Source organism: Bos taurus, chromosome 17 (assembly GCF_002263795.3).
Source record: "Bos taurus isolate L1 Dominette 01449 registration number 42190680 breed Hereford chromosome 17, ARS-UCD2.0, whole genome shotgun sequence".
In the NCBI taxonomy this organism is placed as follows: Eukaryota; Metazoa; Chordata; class Mammalia; order Artiodactyla; family Bovidae; genus Bos; species Bos taurus.
The window spans coordinates 69,130,007-69,148,419 of NC_037344.1; the positions used below are offsets into that span (position 1 = coordinate 69,130,007).

General features: G+C 42.5%; 1 protein-coding gene across 3 annotated transcripts in view; it reads left to right on the top strand.

Moving 5' to 3' along the window:
- Positions 1-2,612: 2,612 nt before the first annotated feature.
- The window catches only part of HORMAD2 (HORMA domain containing 2), a 71,202-nt gene continuing 55,401 nt past the window's right edge, over positions 2,613-18,413 (top strand). For 2 of the 3 annotated variants that reach the window (XM_005218101.5, XM_024977490.2), the window contains exons 1-2: positions 2,613-2,717; positions 13,020-13,107. In XM_005218101.5, the coding sequence (XP_005218158.1) occupies positions 13,057-13,107 (51 nt within the window). In that variant the 5' untranslated portion in view covers positions 2,613-2,717; positions 13,020-13,056. Of the gene's footprint in view, positions 2,718-3,104; positions 3,494-13,019; positions 13,108-18,413 lie in introns of those variants that run through there. The other variant, XM_059876175.1, reaches the window with a different exon arrangement.

The following is an 18,413-nucleotide window of genomic DNA, read 5'->3' on the forward strand; positions in this document are numbered from 1 at the left end:
TGGCTTGAACTTCAGATGCGAATCTCAGACGAGGGCTGCTGCTGCTGCTGCTAAGTCGCTTCAGTCGTGTCCGACTCTGTGCGACTCCATAGACCGCAGCCCACCAGGCTCCCCCGTCCCTGGGATTCTCCAGGCAAGAACACTGCAGTGGGTTGCCATTTCCTTCTCCAACGCATCAAAGTGAAAAGTGAAAGGGAAGTCGCTCAGTCGTATCCGACTCTTAGCGACTCCATGGACTGCAGCCTACCAGGCTTCTCCGTCCATGGGATTTTCCAGGCAAGAGTACTGGAGTGGGGTGCCATTGCCTTCTCCGCAGATGAGGGAGGCCGACTACAAATTTACACTCGGACTTTTGACTGTGAGGGCTGTCAGTACCCCGACACCCCAGCTGTTCAAGGGTCAACGGCAGTTCTCAACTAAGTGTGATTCTGCCGCCCAGGGGACATCTGACAATGTCTGAAAACATTCTCAGTTGTCAAACGATTTGGATTTGAGCCGGGCAGGTACTACTGCTGAGACTGAGAAAACCTGCACTGAAGGAATTAACTGCCCAAAGATGGATTTTAGTTGTTATGTTATAAACTCACGGTTTTGCCAACTTGAATCTTTTTTTTTTTTTAAACTGTGGAAACAAATTAAAAATAGGTTTCAAGGGGACTTCTCTGGCAGCCCAGTGATTAAGAATCTGCCTTCTAATGCCAGGACACAGGTTCGAACTCTGGTGGAGGACTAGAATCCCACATGCTGCGGGGCTGCTAAGTCCGCCAACTGCAACAAAAGATGCCACAATGAAGATGCCACGTGCTACAACTAAGACCAGACACAGCCAAAGATAAATGAAATAAATATTAAAAAAAATAGATTCCAAGTGACCCGCCGCTTCATCTACTCTCTCAGGAAACCCCATTGCAGAGGTTCGAGGGGCTCTGCGACCTGCTGAGTAACTCCACAAGATTCTACGTGTGCAGCTGAACCCGTGGGAACGGGGCCTGAGGGGACGCACCCCACTGTTCACCGGGGTTACCTCTGCGCAAGGGACGAGGTTAAGGGCAGTGTAAGAGGAATACATGTTAAGTGCTTTATTTCCAAAATTACCAACACATACTATATGCAGAGTACATCATGAGAAAAGCTGGACTGGAAGAAACACAAGCTGGAATCAAGATTGCTGGGAGAAATATCAACAACCTCAGATATGCAGACAACACCACCCTTATGGCAGAAAGTGAAGAGGAACTAAAAAAAAGCCTCTTGATGAAAGTGAAGTGGAGAGTGAAAAAGTTGGCTTAAAGCTCAACATTCAGAAAACGAAGATCATGGCATCCGGTCCCATCACTTCATGGGAAATAGATGGGGAAACAGCGGAAACAGTGTCAGACTTTATTTTTCTGGGCTCCAAAATCACTGCAGATGGTGACTGCAGCCATGAAATTAAAAGAAGCTTACTCCTTGGAAGGAAAGTTATGACCAACCTAGATAGCATATTCAAAAGCAGAGACATTACTTTGCCAACAAAGTTTCCTCTAGTCAAGGCTATGGTTTTTCCTGTGGTCAAGTATGGATGTGAGAGTTGGACTGTGAAGAAGGCTGAGCGCCGAGGAATGGATGCTTTTGAGCTGTGGTGTTGGAGAAGACTCTTGAGAGTCCCTTGGACTGCAAGGAGATCCAACCAGTCCATTCTGGAGGAGATCAGCCCTGGGATTTCTTTGGAAGGACTGATGCTAAAGCTGAAACTCCAGTACTATGGCCACCTCAAGCGAAGAGTTGACTCATTGGAAAAGACTCTGATGCTGGGAGGGATTGGGGGCAAGAAGAGAAGGGGACGACAGAGGATGAGATGGCTGGATGGCATCACCGACTCGATGGACGTGAGTCTGAGTGAACTCCGGGAGCTGGTGATGGACAGGGAGGCCTGGCGTGCTGCGATTCACGGGGTCGCAAAGAGTCGGACACGACTGAGCGACTGATCTGATCTGATCTGATTAAAAATAACGCAAAGCGGGGTCCACACAGGGAAGAACTAGAGATGCCCTCCGGCGCGAAACCTCTGTGGCCTGGGTCTCCACCGCCCTTCGTCGTCGTCAACCCGCTCTCTCGGGCGCTTGCCTCCGGTTCCCTGCGCCGCCCCCACGCGGGCCCCCTGGCCTCTCTGGGGCCCCTCGCTCCGGGCCTCGCCCGACATGAACCCCACAGTCCCTCAGGCTCCAACCCAGGACCCTCGCTGCCCGCGAGATGCTCACCGCCTCTCTCTCACCCTTGCCGGCAGGCGTCTCCTCGACGGAAGGTGTACCGCGCGGAGCGGCCCCGAGCCGAGAGCCCCGTCGAGGTCCGTGTGCGGCGCCTCGAGCTCGGCGCGGGTCCCTTAAGCCGGAGCGAGCCCTCAGAAAAGCGAGAAACGCCGCAGAAACAACGCCGCGCCCGCGGGCTGAGGGCTCGGCTCCCGGGCTGCGAACCACCGCCGCGCGGGGCACGCGGACCCGGCGTGGGGGGCGGGGCGAGCTGGGGCGAGCCAGTCCCCTGTCGCCCTTATTTGCATATGCATGAGACGGCGCGAGGCCGGTCTCTCAGGAAAGCGCGAGAAGTAATGAATTATTCACGAAGCTTCTTGTCTCGCCCCGCCCAGGAAGGCCTCGTTGACTATTCACAAGCGCCGGAGGCGAGTTTCAGCCAGAAAAGGCGGTTGAGTCCCAGTCACCGGAAGGCGTCAATCGGCTGAGGTGAGAGCTGCCCAAACGCGAGGAATACGGAGAAAAATGGGCGCTTTGAACGTTGTTAGCTGTCTTAGGGTTGTTTTTTTTTTTTTTTTTTCGTTTCTTTTTACCTGAGGCTTTAACTTTGATTTGAAAGCATTTCTCTTGAGGCCTGAAGTACTCTGAGGAGTAGCGAGAAAGCCGGGGCTGAGAGGAAGGACAGAGGAAAACCCCCAGGTTCCATTTTCCCCCAAAAGCTTGATGATGAAAAATGTCACATTTACTGAGGGGTCAGGGCGGGGGTGGGGGGTGGAAAGAATTGTACTGGAAACACTTACATTTCCACTATCAAGGTAGCTTTTTTTTTTTTTTTTTTTTTAGTAGTTTTGTTTTTTATTTATTTTTTTTCCTCTAATTTTATTTTATTTTTAAACTTTACATAATTGTATTAGTTTTGCCAAATATCAAAATGAATCCGCCACAGGTATACATGTGCTCCCCATCCCGAACCCTCCTCCCTCCTCCCTCCCCATACCATCCCTCTGGGCCGTCCCAGTGCACCAGCCCCCAGCATCCAAGGTAGCTTTTAAATGAGATATCGGTGGAAAAGAAGGAATCAGTTCTGGGCGGGGGCAAGGGGGGCAGTGGCGGGTAATCGGCCCCCGAAACAGACCGATACCTGCGTGTTGCAACACGCAGTCGGGGAGCTTTGGGGGATTATCTTCTCCATCAGGTTTTCTCCAGCTGTGGAGGCGTTTTGCCAGAATCAATGGCTGGTGCAGCCCAAGAAGGGAGCGAGGAGGGTGAGTCCCCACGGGCTGACCTCAAGCTCGTCTTTCGCCTTATCCAGGATTTGCCATTTAATCTCCTGGACTTTAGTTCCCCAAACAGTGCAGAGTGTATCTTGAAACTCAAGACTAGCCAATCACCAAAATGTGTTCAGTTGTGCAGAGCCCTGGACTCCGTGTGCAGTAGTACATCGTGTACTTGGCTGATGAAATCGAAGAAAAAGGAGTTTTAATCTAATTAGGATAATCTGATTTCTCCTCCACTGGGCCATAAATCTCTTGAGATGGGAACAGTATTTTACATCTTTGTAAGCCTACTCAAAGATTCGTGCATGGTAGTCACCCAGTAAATGTTGAATAGAATGAATAATTGAAGTAGCATGAAGAAGATATTAAAAAACCAAAAGAGCATGAACAAATACCCAGTTAATACGGTGGAAACCATTTACTCTGAGTGAGCAGGGAGTAGGGGAATTAACAGGACCAAATGGGATTTGTTAAAATAGAGAATAATAATTTGTGGGACCAAACTCTGTGAAACCTCTGAGTAACATGGTGAATTTTGGCAAACAGAGTCCCTTTGATGGATTTTCCTAGTCTTTGTAGTTTTATATTTTACATTTAAATCTATGATCCATTTTTAATTAATATTAGTATGTGATGTCAGATTTAGGTTGAAGGGTTTGGGGATTTTTTGGTCTATGGATGTCCTGTTGTTCCAGCACTATTTGTTAAAAAGACCACCCTTCCTCCACTGAATTGACTTTCCTTTTCTTTAAACCTGAAGGGATTGGGTTAGTTGCAGAGAATGTCTCCTCGTCCTTCCAAATTTATGATGCAAGCCCATTTATGTTGACATGTACTTCCTTTGAGTAAAGCCATCCTTCATATCATATACATGTAAGGAAGGTCATCTAGCTGCATTTTAGAATCCAGGTATTGGATATTATTCCTTTGCTCAAAAATGGATTTTCTTGTTAAAAAAAAAAAATGGTTTTGAAAGATTGGGAAAGATGGGTGGAAGTCAACTGTCACTGTCTTTGGGCATGTGTAATGAAGCTTTGTTTCTTTGTGTGTCACTCAGAATGCCACCTCCTCTTCCACACACACCACCCCCCTCCCACCCTCCTAGGAGGCTTAGGCCTTCAGAAACTAAACAATAGCTGGTTAACCTGTATCTGAATCTTGGATTCACACATTAAAGGGTAAAGTAGTTATTGTGTCTCCATTTTAAATAGGGCAGTTGACAGGTAGGTCAACAGGTAAGCCCAGAGTGAGTCTTTATCTGAGAAAACACAGAAATTTTCCCTTTCTCAAGAAGATCATAATCCTCGTCAGAGCAGACATATCAAGCATAAGAATGAATGGTATTGAGGCCCAGTGAAGTTTCAGATGTGTGTGAATCCAATACACAAGCAAAGTGTAAGACAAATGTCAAAGACATTTGAAAGTTAGAGTTCTGTTCTTAAAACTCACAGTTTTGAAATCTCTCTTAGGTTTTTAGATAATGAGTCAGAACAAGGAGATAAAAAAATCAGAATAATTCTCTGAGAATACATGATCTATGGAGTCATAACCTCCTGGGGCTGTCAGCTGATAAGCTTTCAAAATTCAGCAGAGTTTATACTTGAATAGGAGACCTCCACAAAACACCTGCTCAAAGGGAAAACAGTTGCAACAGAATAGTTAGAAGTTGAAAGGAAACTGGCTATTTAAAACAATTATTTAGATCTTTTTTGCCTTTCTGAAGCCAGCTTATTCTAGATACCACCATGCTTAGAAACCAGCAAGAAAGCCCAGCAACTAGGCAGGTGCTGGTAGTGCATTATTTTGGATGCGATGAAAGCAAGGGAATTTAATTGTGCTGAGTCACTCTAGGAAAACCCCTAAATTATGAGTCAGATTTTCTTGGTTTTTATTCTCAGTTCTGTCACTAAGTGGTTGATTGACCTTGACTTCTCTGGACCTTGATTTTTTTCATCTAGAAAAATAAATGTCTGGACTAGATCATTTAAAGTTCCTTCTGCCTCTAAAATTCTATAATTCTTTTCTAGACCCTTAATTCTTCCTTGTCCCGGTATTACTTCTCTATTGATTCAGCATATATATTTTTTTAGCACCTACCTACTTTATTCCAGAACTGCATGATGCAAATCATTGCAGATGGTAACTGAAGCCATGACATTAAAAGATGCTTGCCCCTTGGAAGGAAAGCTATGACAAACCTAGACAGCGTATTAAAAAGCAGAGACATCACTTTGCCAACAAAGATCTGCATAGTCAAAGCTATGGTTTTTCCAGTAGTCATGTACAGAGAGAGAGTTGGACCATAAAGAATGCTGAGTGCCGAAGAATGGATGCTTTCAAACTGTGGTGCTGGAGAAGACTCTTGAGTCCCTTGGACTGCAAGGAGAGCAAATCAGTCCATCCTAAAGGAAATCAATCCTGACTATCCATTGGAAGGATTGATGCTGATGCTCCAATACTTTGGCCACCTGATGCAAAGAGCTGACTCATTGGAAACGAGCCTGATGCTGGGAGAGATTGGAGGCAAAAGGAGAAGGAGGCAGCGGAGGATAAAATGGTTAGATAGCATAATCAACTCAATGGACATGAGTTTGAGTAAACTCCAGGAGATAGTGGAGGACAGAGGAACCTGGTGTGCTACAGTCCATGGGGTTGCAGAGTCAGACCACTTAGCAACTGAAAAACAACAACCGACTTTATTCCAGTATTGCATGATGCTAACGACTCCAGAATGATCTAAACTAGACACAAAAGTTTATATATGATTCCACTTATATGAAATAAATGTCCAGAATAGGCAAACTGATAGAGATGAAAAGTAGATTAATGGTTGCAAGGAGTCAAGGGAGGGGAAAATGAGGAGTGATTGCTAGTGGAAATAGGGTTTCTTTTAGGGTAACAAAAATCTTCTGAAATTAAATAGTAGTGATGTTTGCAAAACTTCATGAATATATGAAAACCTACTGAAGTATACCTTAAAACCTTAAAAAATAACGAACTAGGCAGATACAACTTTGCCCTCATGTTATCTCACAGCAGGGTGGGATGGATACATAAATGCAAAATGATAGAGTGTATATTACAATGTGCACATAAGCGGGACTTGATGGTGAACCAGGGATGGTGAACTTGAGAAACTGACACTAACCCCATGTCTAGAAGGTGAGTAGGAATTGGAAAGGAGGGAGGATATTTCAGGCAGAGGGAACATTGCAAAAACCTGAAAGCTGAGAGAAAAAAGATTAATTAAAGAAGATAAAGTTCATGGGGTTGCAAAGAGTCAGATCTGACCAAGCGATTGACACTTGTTTTGGGCTTCCCTGGTGGCTCAGTGGCAAAGAATCTGCCTGCAGTGCTGAAGACCCGGGTTCAATCCTGAACTGAGCGGCTAACACTTTGAAAATAGACAAGGGACTTCCCGGTTTGGGAAGAATCCGCCTGCCAATGCAGGGGACGTGGGTTTGATCTCTGGTCCGGGAAGATCCCACATGCTGCAGAGCAACCAAGTGCATGTGCCACGCACAACTACTGAGCCCGTGTTTACAGCCTGTCAGCTGCAATCGCTGGTGCCACGCACCTCGAGCCATGCTGTGCAAGAAGAGAAGCCAGCACAGTGAGAAGCCCACACACTGCAACTAGAGGGTAGCCCCCTCATGAGCAATGAAGATCCAGAGCAGCCAAAAATAAATACTTAAAAATTTAAAAAGTAGATAAGAATAGCTGATGCATAAAAGTATAAGGGAAAATGGTTAGAGGCGTGGCTAAGGAGGATTGAGCCCAATCTTGAGAAGTTTGGATTTCATCCTGAGAGCGCTGGGGGCCCACTGAAGCATTTCAGCCCAGGAAATTACAGAGTCCGGTTGGTAATCTAAGAATACTCTGGCTGCAATACCAAGAACAGACTGGAGATGGGTAAGGCCAATGACAGACTGGTGGTTGAACAAATCCAGGCGAAAGATGAAGCTGATCTGATCTAAAGCAGAGATGACAACCATGTGCATAAAATGAGGAGTGCACGCTTGAGAAATATTAGGAGACTGGCTGTAGGAATGAGGGAGGGAACAGAGCTGAGTCAGAGTTTTTAGGCTTGAGCAACCCAGGTATTTGATGCTTGTCATCCACTCAGCTAAGGTACAGAAATCGGTTTAGAGCAAAAGGATTCACATTTGGATATGTTGGGAAAATCCAACTGAAACTGGTTCATAGTCAGAGGTACAGATCTGCAACTCCCCAGCAAAACCTAGGTTGGGGTATACATATAAGAGTTGTTAGAATAGAAATAGTAATCGAAATAGTGAGAATGTATTTGTTCGCCCAGGGAGTGTATTTAAAATGCTAAAAGAAAAAAACTAGGACAGAACCGTGAAGAACACCAAAAGCTTAAAAGGGGGCAAGGAAAAAAGCCTGAAGATGACAATGAGAAGAAACAACTGGCAGGTGGGACGAAAACAAGGAGTTCAGATACTAATATCAGATTTAAAACTAAACATGCGTATAATGAAGTGTGTATTGGACAGTGTTCCAGACGCCTTACAAATAATGGCTAAATCTAGGACTAAATATAGTCCTCACAACAAGCCTGAGATGTAGATACTGTTCAGTTCAGTTCAGTCGCTCAGTCGTGTCCAACTCTTTGCGACCCCATGAATTGCAGCACACTAGGCCTCCCTGTCCATCACCAACTCCCGGAGTTCACTCAAACACATGTCCATCGAGTCGGTGATGCCACCCAGCCATCTCATCCTCTGTCATCCCCTTCTCCTCCTGCCCCCAATCCCTCCCAGCATCAGAGTCTTTTCCAAATGAGTCAGCTCTTTGCATGAGGTGGCCAAAGTATTGGAGTTTCAGCTTTAGCATCAGTCCTTCCAATGAACACCCAGGACTGATCTCCTTCAGAATGGACTGGTTGGATCTCCTTGCAGTCCAAGGGACTCTCAAGAGTCTTCTCCAACACCACAGTTCAAAAGCATCCATTCTTCGGCACTCAGCCTTCTTCACAGTCCAACTTTCACATCCATACATGACCACTGGAAAAAACCATAGCCTTGACTAGATGGACCTTTGTTGGCAAAGTAATGTCTCTGCTTTTGAATATGCTATCTAGGTTGGTCATAACTTTCCTTCCAAGGAGTAAGTGTCTTTTAATTTCATGGCTGCAGTCACCATCTGCAGTGATTTTGGAGCCCCAAAAAATAAAGTCTGACACTATTTCCACTGTTTTCCCATCTATTTCCCATGAAGTGGTGGGACCAGATGCCATGATCTTCGTTTTCTGAATGTTGAGCTTTAAGCCAACTTTTTACTCTCCTCTTTTACTTTCATCAAGAGGCTTTTTAGTTCCTCTTCACTTTCTGCCATAAGGGTGGTGTTGTCTGCATATCTGAGGTTATTGATATTTCTCCCGGCAATCTTGATTCCAGCTTGTGCTTCTTCCAGCCCAGCATTTCTCATGATGTACTCTGCATGTAAGTTAAATAAGCAGGGTGACAATATACAGCCTTGATGTAGTCCTTTTCCTATTTGGAACCAGTCTGTTGTTCCATGTCCAGTTCTAACTGTTGCTTCCTGACCTGCATATAGGTTTCTCAAGAAGCAGGTCAGGTGGTCTGGTATTCCCATCTCTTTCAGAATGTTTCACAGTTTATTGTGATCCACACAGTCAAAGGCTTTGGCATAGTCAATAAAGCAGAAATAGATGTTTTTCTGGAACTCTTTTGCTTTTTCCATGATCCAGTGGATGTTGGCAATTTGATCTCTGGTTCCTCTGCCTTTTCTAAAACCAGCTTAAACATCTGGAAGTTCCTGGTTCACGTATTTGTGAAGCCTGGCTTGGAGAATGTTGAGCATTACTTTACTAGCGTGTGAGATGAGTGCAATTGTGGGATAGTTTGAGCATTCTTTGGCATTGCCTTTCTTTGGGATTGGAATGAAAACTGACCTTTTCCAGTCCTGTGGCCACTGCTGAGTTTTCCAAATTTGCTGGCGTATTGAGTGCAGCACTTTCACAGCATCATCTTCCAGGATTTGAAATAGCTCAACTGGAATTCCATTACCTCTACTAGCTTTGTTCGTAGTGATGCTTTCTAAGGCCCACTTGACTTCACATACCAGGATGTCTGGCTCTAGGTGAATGATCACACCATCATGATTATCTGGGTTGTGAAGATCATTTTTGTACAGTCCTTCTGTGTATTCTTGCCATCTCTTCTTAATATCTTCTGCTTCTGTTAGGTCCATACCATTTCTGTCGTTTATCGAGCCCATCTTTGCATGAAATGTTCCCTTGGTATCTCTGATGTTCTTGAAGAGATCTCTAGTCTTTCCCATTCTGTTGTTTTCCTCTATTTCTTTGCATTGATTGCTGAGGAAGTCTTTCTTATCTCTCCTTGCTATTCTTTGGAACTCTGCATTCAGATGCTTATATCTTCCCTTTTCTCCTTTGCTTTTCGCTTCTCTTCTTTTCACAGCTATTTGTAAGGCCTCCCCAGACAGCCATTTTGCTTTTTTGCATTTCTTTTCCATGGGGATGGTCTTGATCCCTGTCTCCTGTATAATGTCACGAACCTCCGTCCATAATTCATCAGGCACTCTATCATTCAGATCTAGTCCCTTTAATCTATTTCTCACTTCCACTGTATAATCATAAGAAATTTTATTTAGGTCATAACTAAATAGATACTATTAGTGACTGTATTTTACAGATGGGGAAACTGAGGCAAACATGTGCATGAAACAATATGGCAATTGGATTGCAGACTGGGATTCGATCCTAGGCAATTTGGCTCCGCAAAAGTTCATGTGCCTAACCACTATGCTGTGTTTCCTCTCCAGATAAATACATGTCCTGATAAACACTAAAAGAGCCCTGAAAAGCTGGATTTACTGTCTTCATTTTACAAAAAGGATACTGAGGCCCAGCAAGACTAAGTAATTTGACCAAAACATAGAGTTGCTAGGTAGTTGAGCAGAATTCGAACCCAGGTTCCTTAACTCCAAAGACTTTCTCCCAGATTGCACTAGCAGTGCAATTAATTTTCTCTGTATACATAATGCATATGTGTATGGAAAATGTAACTTCACTAATTTTATAAATGTTAATTCCACAGATAAGTACCAAATGCTTAATAGTGATTAGCTTTGAATCCCTTCTCAAAAGCAAGTATCCTGGAGGTTTGAGCTTTCAGCGATAATATCAATTAAAACTAGGTTATTCATATAGTCTAAATACATAGATGTAGTAAATGCATTGTGTTCTAATAGCCTGATACTATTTTCAGGACTTGATTTTCTACAAATGCCATCAGAATAGCTTGCCATCATAGAGAAATTATTTAAAAACCCACCAATATAGAAAGCCACTTGAAATCATTATTCCCTATTATTTATTGTTTCTAATAACTACCCCAATGAAGTGAAGTGAAGTGAAGTTGATCAGTCGTGTCCGACTCTTTGCGACCCCATGCACTGTGGCCTACTACACTCCTCCGTCCGTGGGATTTTCCAGGCAAGAGTACTGGAGTGGGTTGCCATTTCCTTCTCCAGAGGATCTTCCTGACCCAGGGATTGAACCCAGGTCTCCCTCACTGTAGGCAGACGCTTTCCCGTCTGAGCCACCAGGGAAGTGATAGTTTATCTTGGTTTACTGGGTCAAAACTGGAGTGTAAACTCTTGTAGTTACTTATTTTTCCCATTTTATTTCTTGAAGCTGTAAAGGAGACAGTGATCATGTTGAGTCCGTTTTGAAGGTTATGCTCAAAAATGAAGGTTATAATCTGAAGTCAACAAAAGACACCTTGGAATCTTTAAGGACCAAAGGACTGTCCGGTGGTTGTCAGTCTCACGTAAACCCTGTAAAAGAGTGTCCCCCAGTGCTGCTCTGAAGAAGTAAAGTGAGAGAAATTATTACCTGTTTATGATCTCTATCACCACCTTGTGGCAGTGTCCTTAAATAATTCTGCCCTCTTATATTTGCAAAATCTTCCAGAATCTTGCATTAATTTATACACAAAATCAAATCACAGGCTATCCTAGGTGATCCAGAATTTTAAGTGGTTTATTTTACTCATATTTTGGTCAGAACTCCATAAAATCTTGAAAAGAAACTACAATTAAGTCCTTTAAAAAGAAAAAGGGAAATTTGCTTCTTTTTTGTTAGTGAAATGATGTAGTAAAAACTATATATTTTTTAAACATAAATGCTTTTTTATTGTGGTAAAATGTGCGTAACATAAAATTCATCATCTCAGTCACCATTGAGTGTATAACTGAGCGGCACTAAGTGTATTCACAGTGTTTATACAACCTTTACCACTACCCATTTCTAAAAATTTTACATCATCCTGAATGAAATTATGTACAAATTGAGCTCCCCATTCCTTCCACCCTCTAGCCCCTGGTGACCTCTGTTCTATTCTCTGTCACTATGAATCTGATTCTATTCATACAAATGGAATCATGTGATAGGCATCCTTTTGTGTCTGGTTTATTTCATTTAGCATAATGTTTTCAAATTTACCCATGTTGTAACATATCATAATTTCATTACTTTTTGATACTGAATAACATTTCATTGTATATACCATATTTAAAAGCCCATTCAGCTGTTCCTGGACCTTTGGGTTGTTTCTGCCTTTTGGCTATTATAAATAATACTGCTATGAACATTGGTGTGTGTCTGTCTGAATCCCTCCTTTCAATACTTTTTGGGCCTCCCTGGTGGCTCAGATGGTAAAGAATCTGCCTGCAATACAGGAGACATGGGTTTGATCCCTGGGTGGGGAAGACCCCCTGGAGAAGGAAATGGCAACCCACTCCAGTATTCTTGCCTGGGAAATCCAATGGACAGGAGCCTGGTGGGCTGCAGTTCATGAGGTCACAAAGAGTTGGATACAACTGAGCGACTAACACTTCTTGATACTTCTGAGTTTAGAAGTGGAAATGCTGGATAGTATGGTAAACCTATTGAACTTTTTGAGGAACTGCCATACTGCTTTCTACAGCAGCTGCACCACTTCACATTCCTACCAGCAGTGTACAAGGATTCCAATTTTGCCCCATCTTCACCTACACTTGTTATTTTCTATCTGTTTGAATAGCCATCCTAATGGGTATGAAATGTAAACTTTAATTTTTGAGTTGACTTTGTAAATCAATTATACATGAAGTTAATTCAAGAAATACTTTTTAAGCCCCTGTTGTATAGAGAGCGCTGTTAACACTCTGAGGGAATAACAAGGATGAGTAAAATACATTGTTGAACCTTTAGGGGGTTTGTAATTTATTATTCTCCTCCAAATGTATTTGGGAACGAGTAAGTCAACTTATATTTTCCTTGGGTGGTTGGAAAAACTAATCCAGAGATCTTACTCTAATTTATAGAAAATTGGTAGTGGAGATGTTTATTAAACTGATTTCCCAAAGAATACAATCAAATGCTAATTATACAGTTCTTTGGAAGATTCACAATAAAAGGATTATGTTAGGCAAGGTCTCTAATTAATGTTTTTTTCTACAGGTTAGATTTGTTAAAAGAATCCTGATACATTACTATCATGGCCACTGTTCAGCTCTCTCGCTCTATCAGAATTCGCAAGACATCTAAGGTATTTATTAAGAATTAAAAGAAAATCAATGACTATTTAGTGAGTTAATTCAGAATCATGACTTTAATCTTTGGTGTTTTTTAAAACAGCAGCTTTATCAGTTAATTGGTACATAATATCCTGGCAGAGTGTATCTACATTTTAACTGGCTAATGGATTGAGGATGTTCAGGAAATTAGAATAGAGTCCTACTAAGTAACTTCCTGGGTGCTTGTTTCATGTTTATATATTTAGACTTTCTAGAGTAAAAGAGTTTTGTGAAGTTATGAGTCCAGAGAAGTACCAGTTGAGGGAAGAGTTCTAGATGTCAGGCTCGAAGCATCTTCAGATGAAGGTTCATCTCATGAGACATTCAAAAAACAAAGATCATGGCATCCGGGCCCATCATGGCAAATTGATGGGGAAACAATGGAAACCATGACAGACTTTATTTTCTCAGGCACCAAAATCACTGCAGGTGGTGGCTGCAGCCACAAAATTATAAGATGCTTGCTCCTTGGAAGAAAAGCTATGACAAACCTAGAGTATTAAAAAGCAGAGACATTACTTTGCCAACAAAGGTCTGTATAGTCAAAGCTACCATTTTTCCAGTAGTCATATATAGATGTGAGAGTTGGACCATAAAGAAGGCTCAGCGCCAAAGAATTGGTGCTTTTGAGCTGTGATGTTGGAGAAGACTCCTGAAAGTCCCTTGGATTTCAAGGAGATCAAACCAGTCAATCCTAAAGGAAATCGATCCTGAATATTCATTAGAAGGACTGATGCAGAAGCTGAAGCTCTAATGCTTTGGCCACCTGATATGAAGAACTGACTCATTGGAAAGGACGCTGATGCTGGGAAAGATTGAAGGCAGGAGGAGAAAGGGACGACAGAGGATGAGATGGTTGGATGGCATCACTGACTCAGTGGACATGAGTTTGAGCAAGCTCCAGGAGATAGTGAAGGACAGGGAAGCCTGGCATGCTGCAGTCCATGGGGTTGCAAAGAGTCAGACACTGAGTGACTGAACAACAGCAAGAGTAAAAGAAATCAGAAACAAAAAAGAGATTTAAAGAGAAAGGTTCTTTGTTAGACTTTCACTTCCTGACACAGTTAGGAAGCTTCTGATACACACTGTGATGCAGTTACAAGAACTGAAGGGAAGGGCACTGAGAGCAGCTAGGACCCTGGGGGAGCACGCCGGGGCCAGGCAGCCTTGCTGGGCTCACCTGGGCAGTTTATCTTGTCCTATGACAGCCGTTAATGAGCCATTCAGTTATTCATTGAGAGCTCAGTATTACATAATATATATGTAACACTGTGTTCTTTTCTGAGAGAATTAAAAAAAAAGAATCTTCATGTTCCAGAAGTTTATAATCTGGTTGGGGAAATGACTTACAAGAGGTAAGTCAGTATACGATGCAGTATATGCATTAAATATTTGTGACAAGTAAATCAATACAAATGATAGGAATTTAGAGATTTTTTGTATAGACTGAAATGGTTTGTATATTCCTCAGGAAGGAGACAAGATTTAAGGTGGGCCTTAAATAACGAAGGGGATTAGGATGGAGGAGAAAGGAGAGAATTCCATGAGGAAAAACTAGCATATGCCTTGGCTCAATTAAGTAATGAGCATGGCATGTTTCAGAGAGTAACAAAGAACCCATCCCCACTGGAGTGGAGCTTCATCATGTCGGACAGAAGTAGGAAAATTAACTGAATAGGAACTTTGGGAACAAATTAGTGTGGATCTTAAAAGCCAGGCTAAGCAACTTATGCTTTATTCTGCAATCAATGGAAAGTCAGCAGTTTTACCGGGACAGTTGAGTAAATTGTTGTTTTAAGAATATTAAGCTGTAGCAGAGGTAGGAAGGATTGAAGCTGAAGGAGAATTAGGGCAGAGAGAAAGCCGTCGTCTTTCTGGCTTGAATTCAGTATATTCAACAAGCAGACTCCTGATCTCATCGGATTTCCTAAGTGTGCTTCCTTCCTGGAGTGAAAATGCTTAGCTGGGTAGATGGATTGCAATCAGTTTGGCAGTTATTTTTTGCGCTGTCAATTAACAAATTGACCTTTTGATATAAACAGATCTTTGTAGTTTGGACTGCATGAACTACTTCTCCCAGCAAATTTCAAGTGACTGTATGATTTTGCTATTTTTTTACTGAAAACAACAATAACTACTATAGAAGCTAACATTTATTCAGCACTTACATGTGCTGGGCACTGTGCCAAGGGCTTGGTATTATTATTTCAATAGAGTCTTGAAATAAGGAGAAAACTGAAGCTCAGAGAAATACTATAACTTGCCATACAGCTGCCCTAGTGGCTCAGATGGTAAAGAATCTGCCTGCAATGTGGGAGACCCAGGTTCAATCCCTGGTTCGGGAAGATCCACTGGAGAAGGAAATGGCAACCCACTCCAGTATTCTTGCCTGGAGAATCCCATGCACAGAGGAACCTGGTGGGCTACAGTTTATGTGGTTGCAAAGAGTTGGACACGACTGAGCAACTAACACACACACGTAGCTTGACAGCTGAGCTCTAGAGCCCATGGAGTCACAAAGAGTCAGACATGACTGAGCGACTCACATACACATAGCTTGACAATTGAGCTGTCAAACATTACATCATCAGCACATTTTCTTGTTAAAATAACTTACAATAGTGTTTTCTATTATTAAGCCATACTATTTTCATGTATTAGACATTTATGAAAATGTGCATGATACCTCTTAAAATATTAGACCAGTTGAGCTGAGAAAAAAATTCCTGGAGTGTAGAAAAATAACAATCCTAGAGGCCTTTTCCAGTCCTTGATCTTCATTACTACAAGTGGGCTTTTTGATTCCATATTTAAAATAAATGTCTTTATATTTTTAGATTATTTAATTTTACAGATGGTTATTACTTAAGTATTTTTGCTAAGTTTTGGCATGTTTTCAGTAAGTTATTATATATATATGTCATGCCAGCTATTACCCAATTAACCCCAAAGAACCTTAATTTCTCAGAATCTATAGGTACAAAAAGCAATTTTCTGTAAAATTTTACACACTTACATGCAGACACGTGCACATTCCATATCAAATTCCCTTTAAACTGTGATCTTTCCTACTTCTGCTATCGCTTAATATTCCTAAAACAATTATTCTACTGACCCGATCAAACCTGCTGCCTTTCCACTGGTTACAGAATACAAATAAAAAACCTTAGGCTGGCTTTAAGATCTCTATTAATTTCCACCCCCCCCCAAATTCTCTCATACATACAAGAGTAATAATTACATTTTTTTAAAAACTGAATATAATGTGGTTTGACCAAAAGGATGAACTGATAATTCATTTTCACTATATAGTGTACCCAAGAAGCAGCTTAAATTGCAAAATCATGTCCAGAAGACATTCTAGAACCAGATCTAGATACAGAAAAGCTTTTGGGGCGATCTCTTTCATCTAAAGGCATATTCATGGGTAATACCTGCCTCCAAGTAACAGAATTACTAAAACTGAACAGTTGAAACTGCACGCCATAGTTTAAAGACCTCTGAATTTGAACAAGGTTATTGGAGCTTTACCATCCTGACTTCTAATAACATGGATTCATCTCACCTGCTTTTGTACTTTATATAAGAGCAATCATGCAGTAGTACTCATTTGTACCAGGTTTCCTGTGCTCAGCTTCATGTGTGAGTCACCTACATTGCAGAACTTTGGCTTAAGCAAAGCACAAAACGTGAAAATACGTGGTAGCAGAATAGTCGATGAAGAGTAGTTCCATGTGGCTAAAGAGTAGGGTGCATGGGAGAGAATGAAGGAGGGGAGGGCTGGGAGATGAGGCAAGAAAATTGGGCAAAGATAAGGTTTTGACAGTTCTCAAATGCCACACTTGAGCTCTATCCTGTATGAACACTGGGAGTGTCATGATAAGATTTGTATTCTTTAAAGTTAATGATGACGGCAACATGAAGGACAGATTGAATGAAGAGAACGATTGGCAGGGAGGTCAGAGGCTACTGCAGTAATAAAGGGGAGAAATGAGCACGTCCTGAGCCAAGTCAGCGAGAAGAGAAAGGAGAAAACGAGTCACTTCTAGAATTAAGAGTTCTGTGTTACTGGATGGAGAAGGCAATGGCACCCCACTCCAGTACTCTTGCCTGGAAAATCCCATGGACGGAGGACCCTGGTGGGCCATAGTCCATGGGGTCACTAAGAGTCGGACACGACTGAGCGACTTCACTTTCTTTCACTTTCATGCATTGGAGAAGGAAATGGCAACCCACTCCAGTGTTCTTGCCTGGAGAATCCCAGGGACGGGAGAGCCTGGTGGGCTGCTGTTTATGGGGTCGCACAGAGTCGGACACGACTGAAGCGACTTAGCAGCAGCAGCAGCAGTGTGATTGGATATGGAGTAATTAAGAGTACTGTGTGATTGGATATGGAGTATGGAGGGGGGCGAGAAGCCAAAGGTGACTCTACGTCTGGCTTGGATGGTTTGACTGAGGTGGACGCTGATTCGTTTGTTTGAGATTGAAACTTGGGATCAGGTTTCAGTCAGGGTGAGAGAGAGAAACTGAGTTTGAGAGGTCTACAAAGTGGTCTGGGCATAGATGTTCAGAAAATAGACATGGAAGTCAAGCTCAGAATAGAAATAAGGACACTTTCTCTGTACTGGCTGCAGATGAAGCAATGAGACTAGATGAAATGACTCAAGAACAGAGAGCTATGGAAAGAGAAAAGACTGAAGACAGAATTCTGGGGTGCGAGCAACACCCAGAAAACGCAGAAAAACTGAAGAAAAAAAGAGACTGAAATAGCTATGGAGGATAGATGGGGGAAAAAAACAAGAAAATAGTGTTATGGAAGCTGAGAGAGAGAGTGTGGGTAAAAGTGTCAGACACTGCAGTAGAGCCACATGGTATGAGGGCTGAGATGAGGCCAGCGACAGGATGTGCTTGGCGACTGGAGAGAAGAGTACAGAATGGAGGGGCGAAGGGCGGCTTGCAGCGCCTTCTGAGGAGTGTGTGAAAGGGAAGATCACATCATCAGAGGAAAACTCCCAGTTTTGCCTCAAATCCACAGATCATTGTAAAATAAATTATATTAGTCTTGACTTACTTGAATACCTGTCTCTACCTTTCTTCTCTCCCTTGCCAGTGAAGATCTAATTTAAAGCAATATTCAAAACCTTGTTTCCTTTTGATTATCTCAAAAGGTATCAGACTTGAGGTCTTGAAAAGTCTTTCCATTTTGCTTGTGGTAGTGATATGATGGGCTGAATATATGAAAGAATACTAATCTTTTTCATTTTTTCCTCCCTCCTAG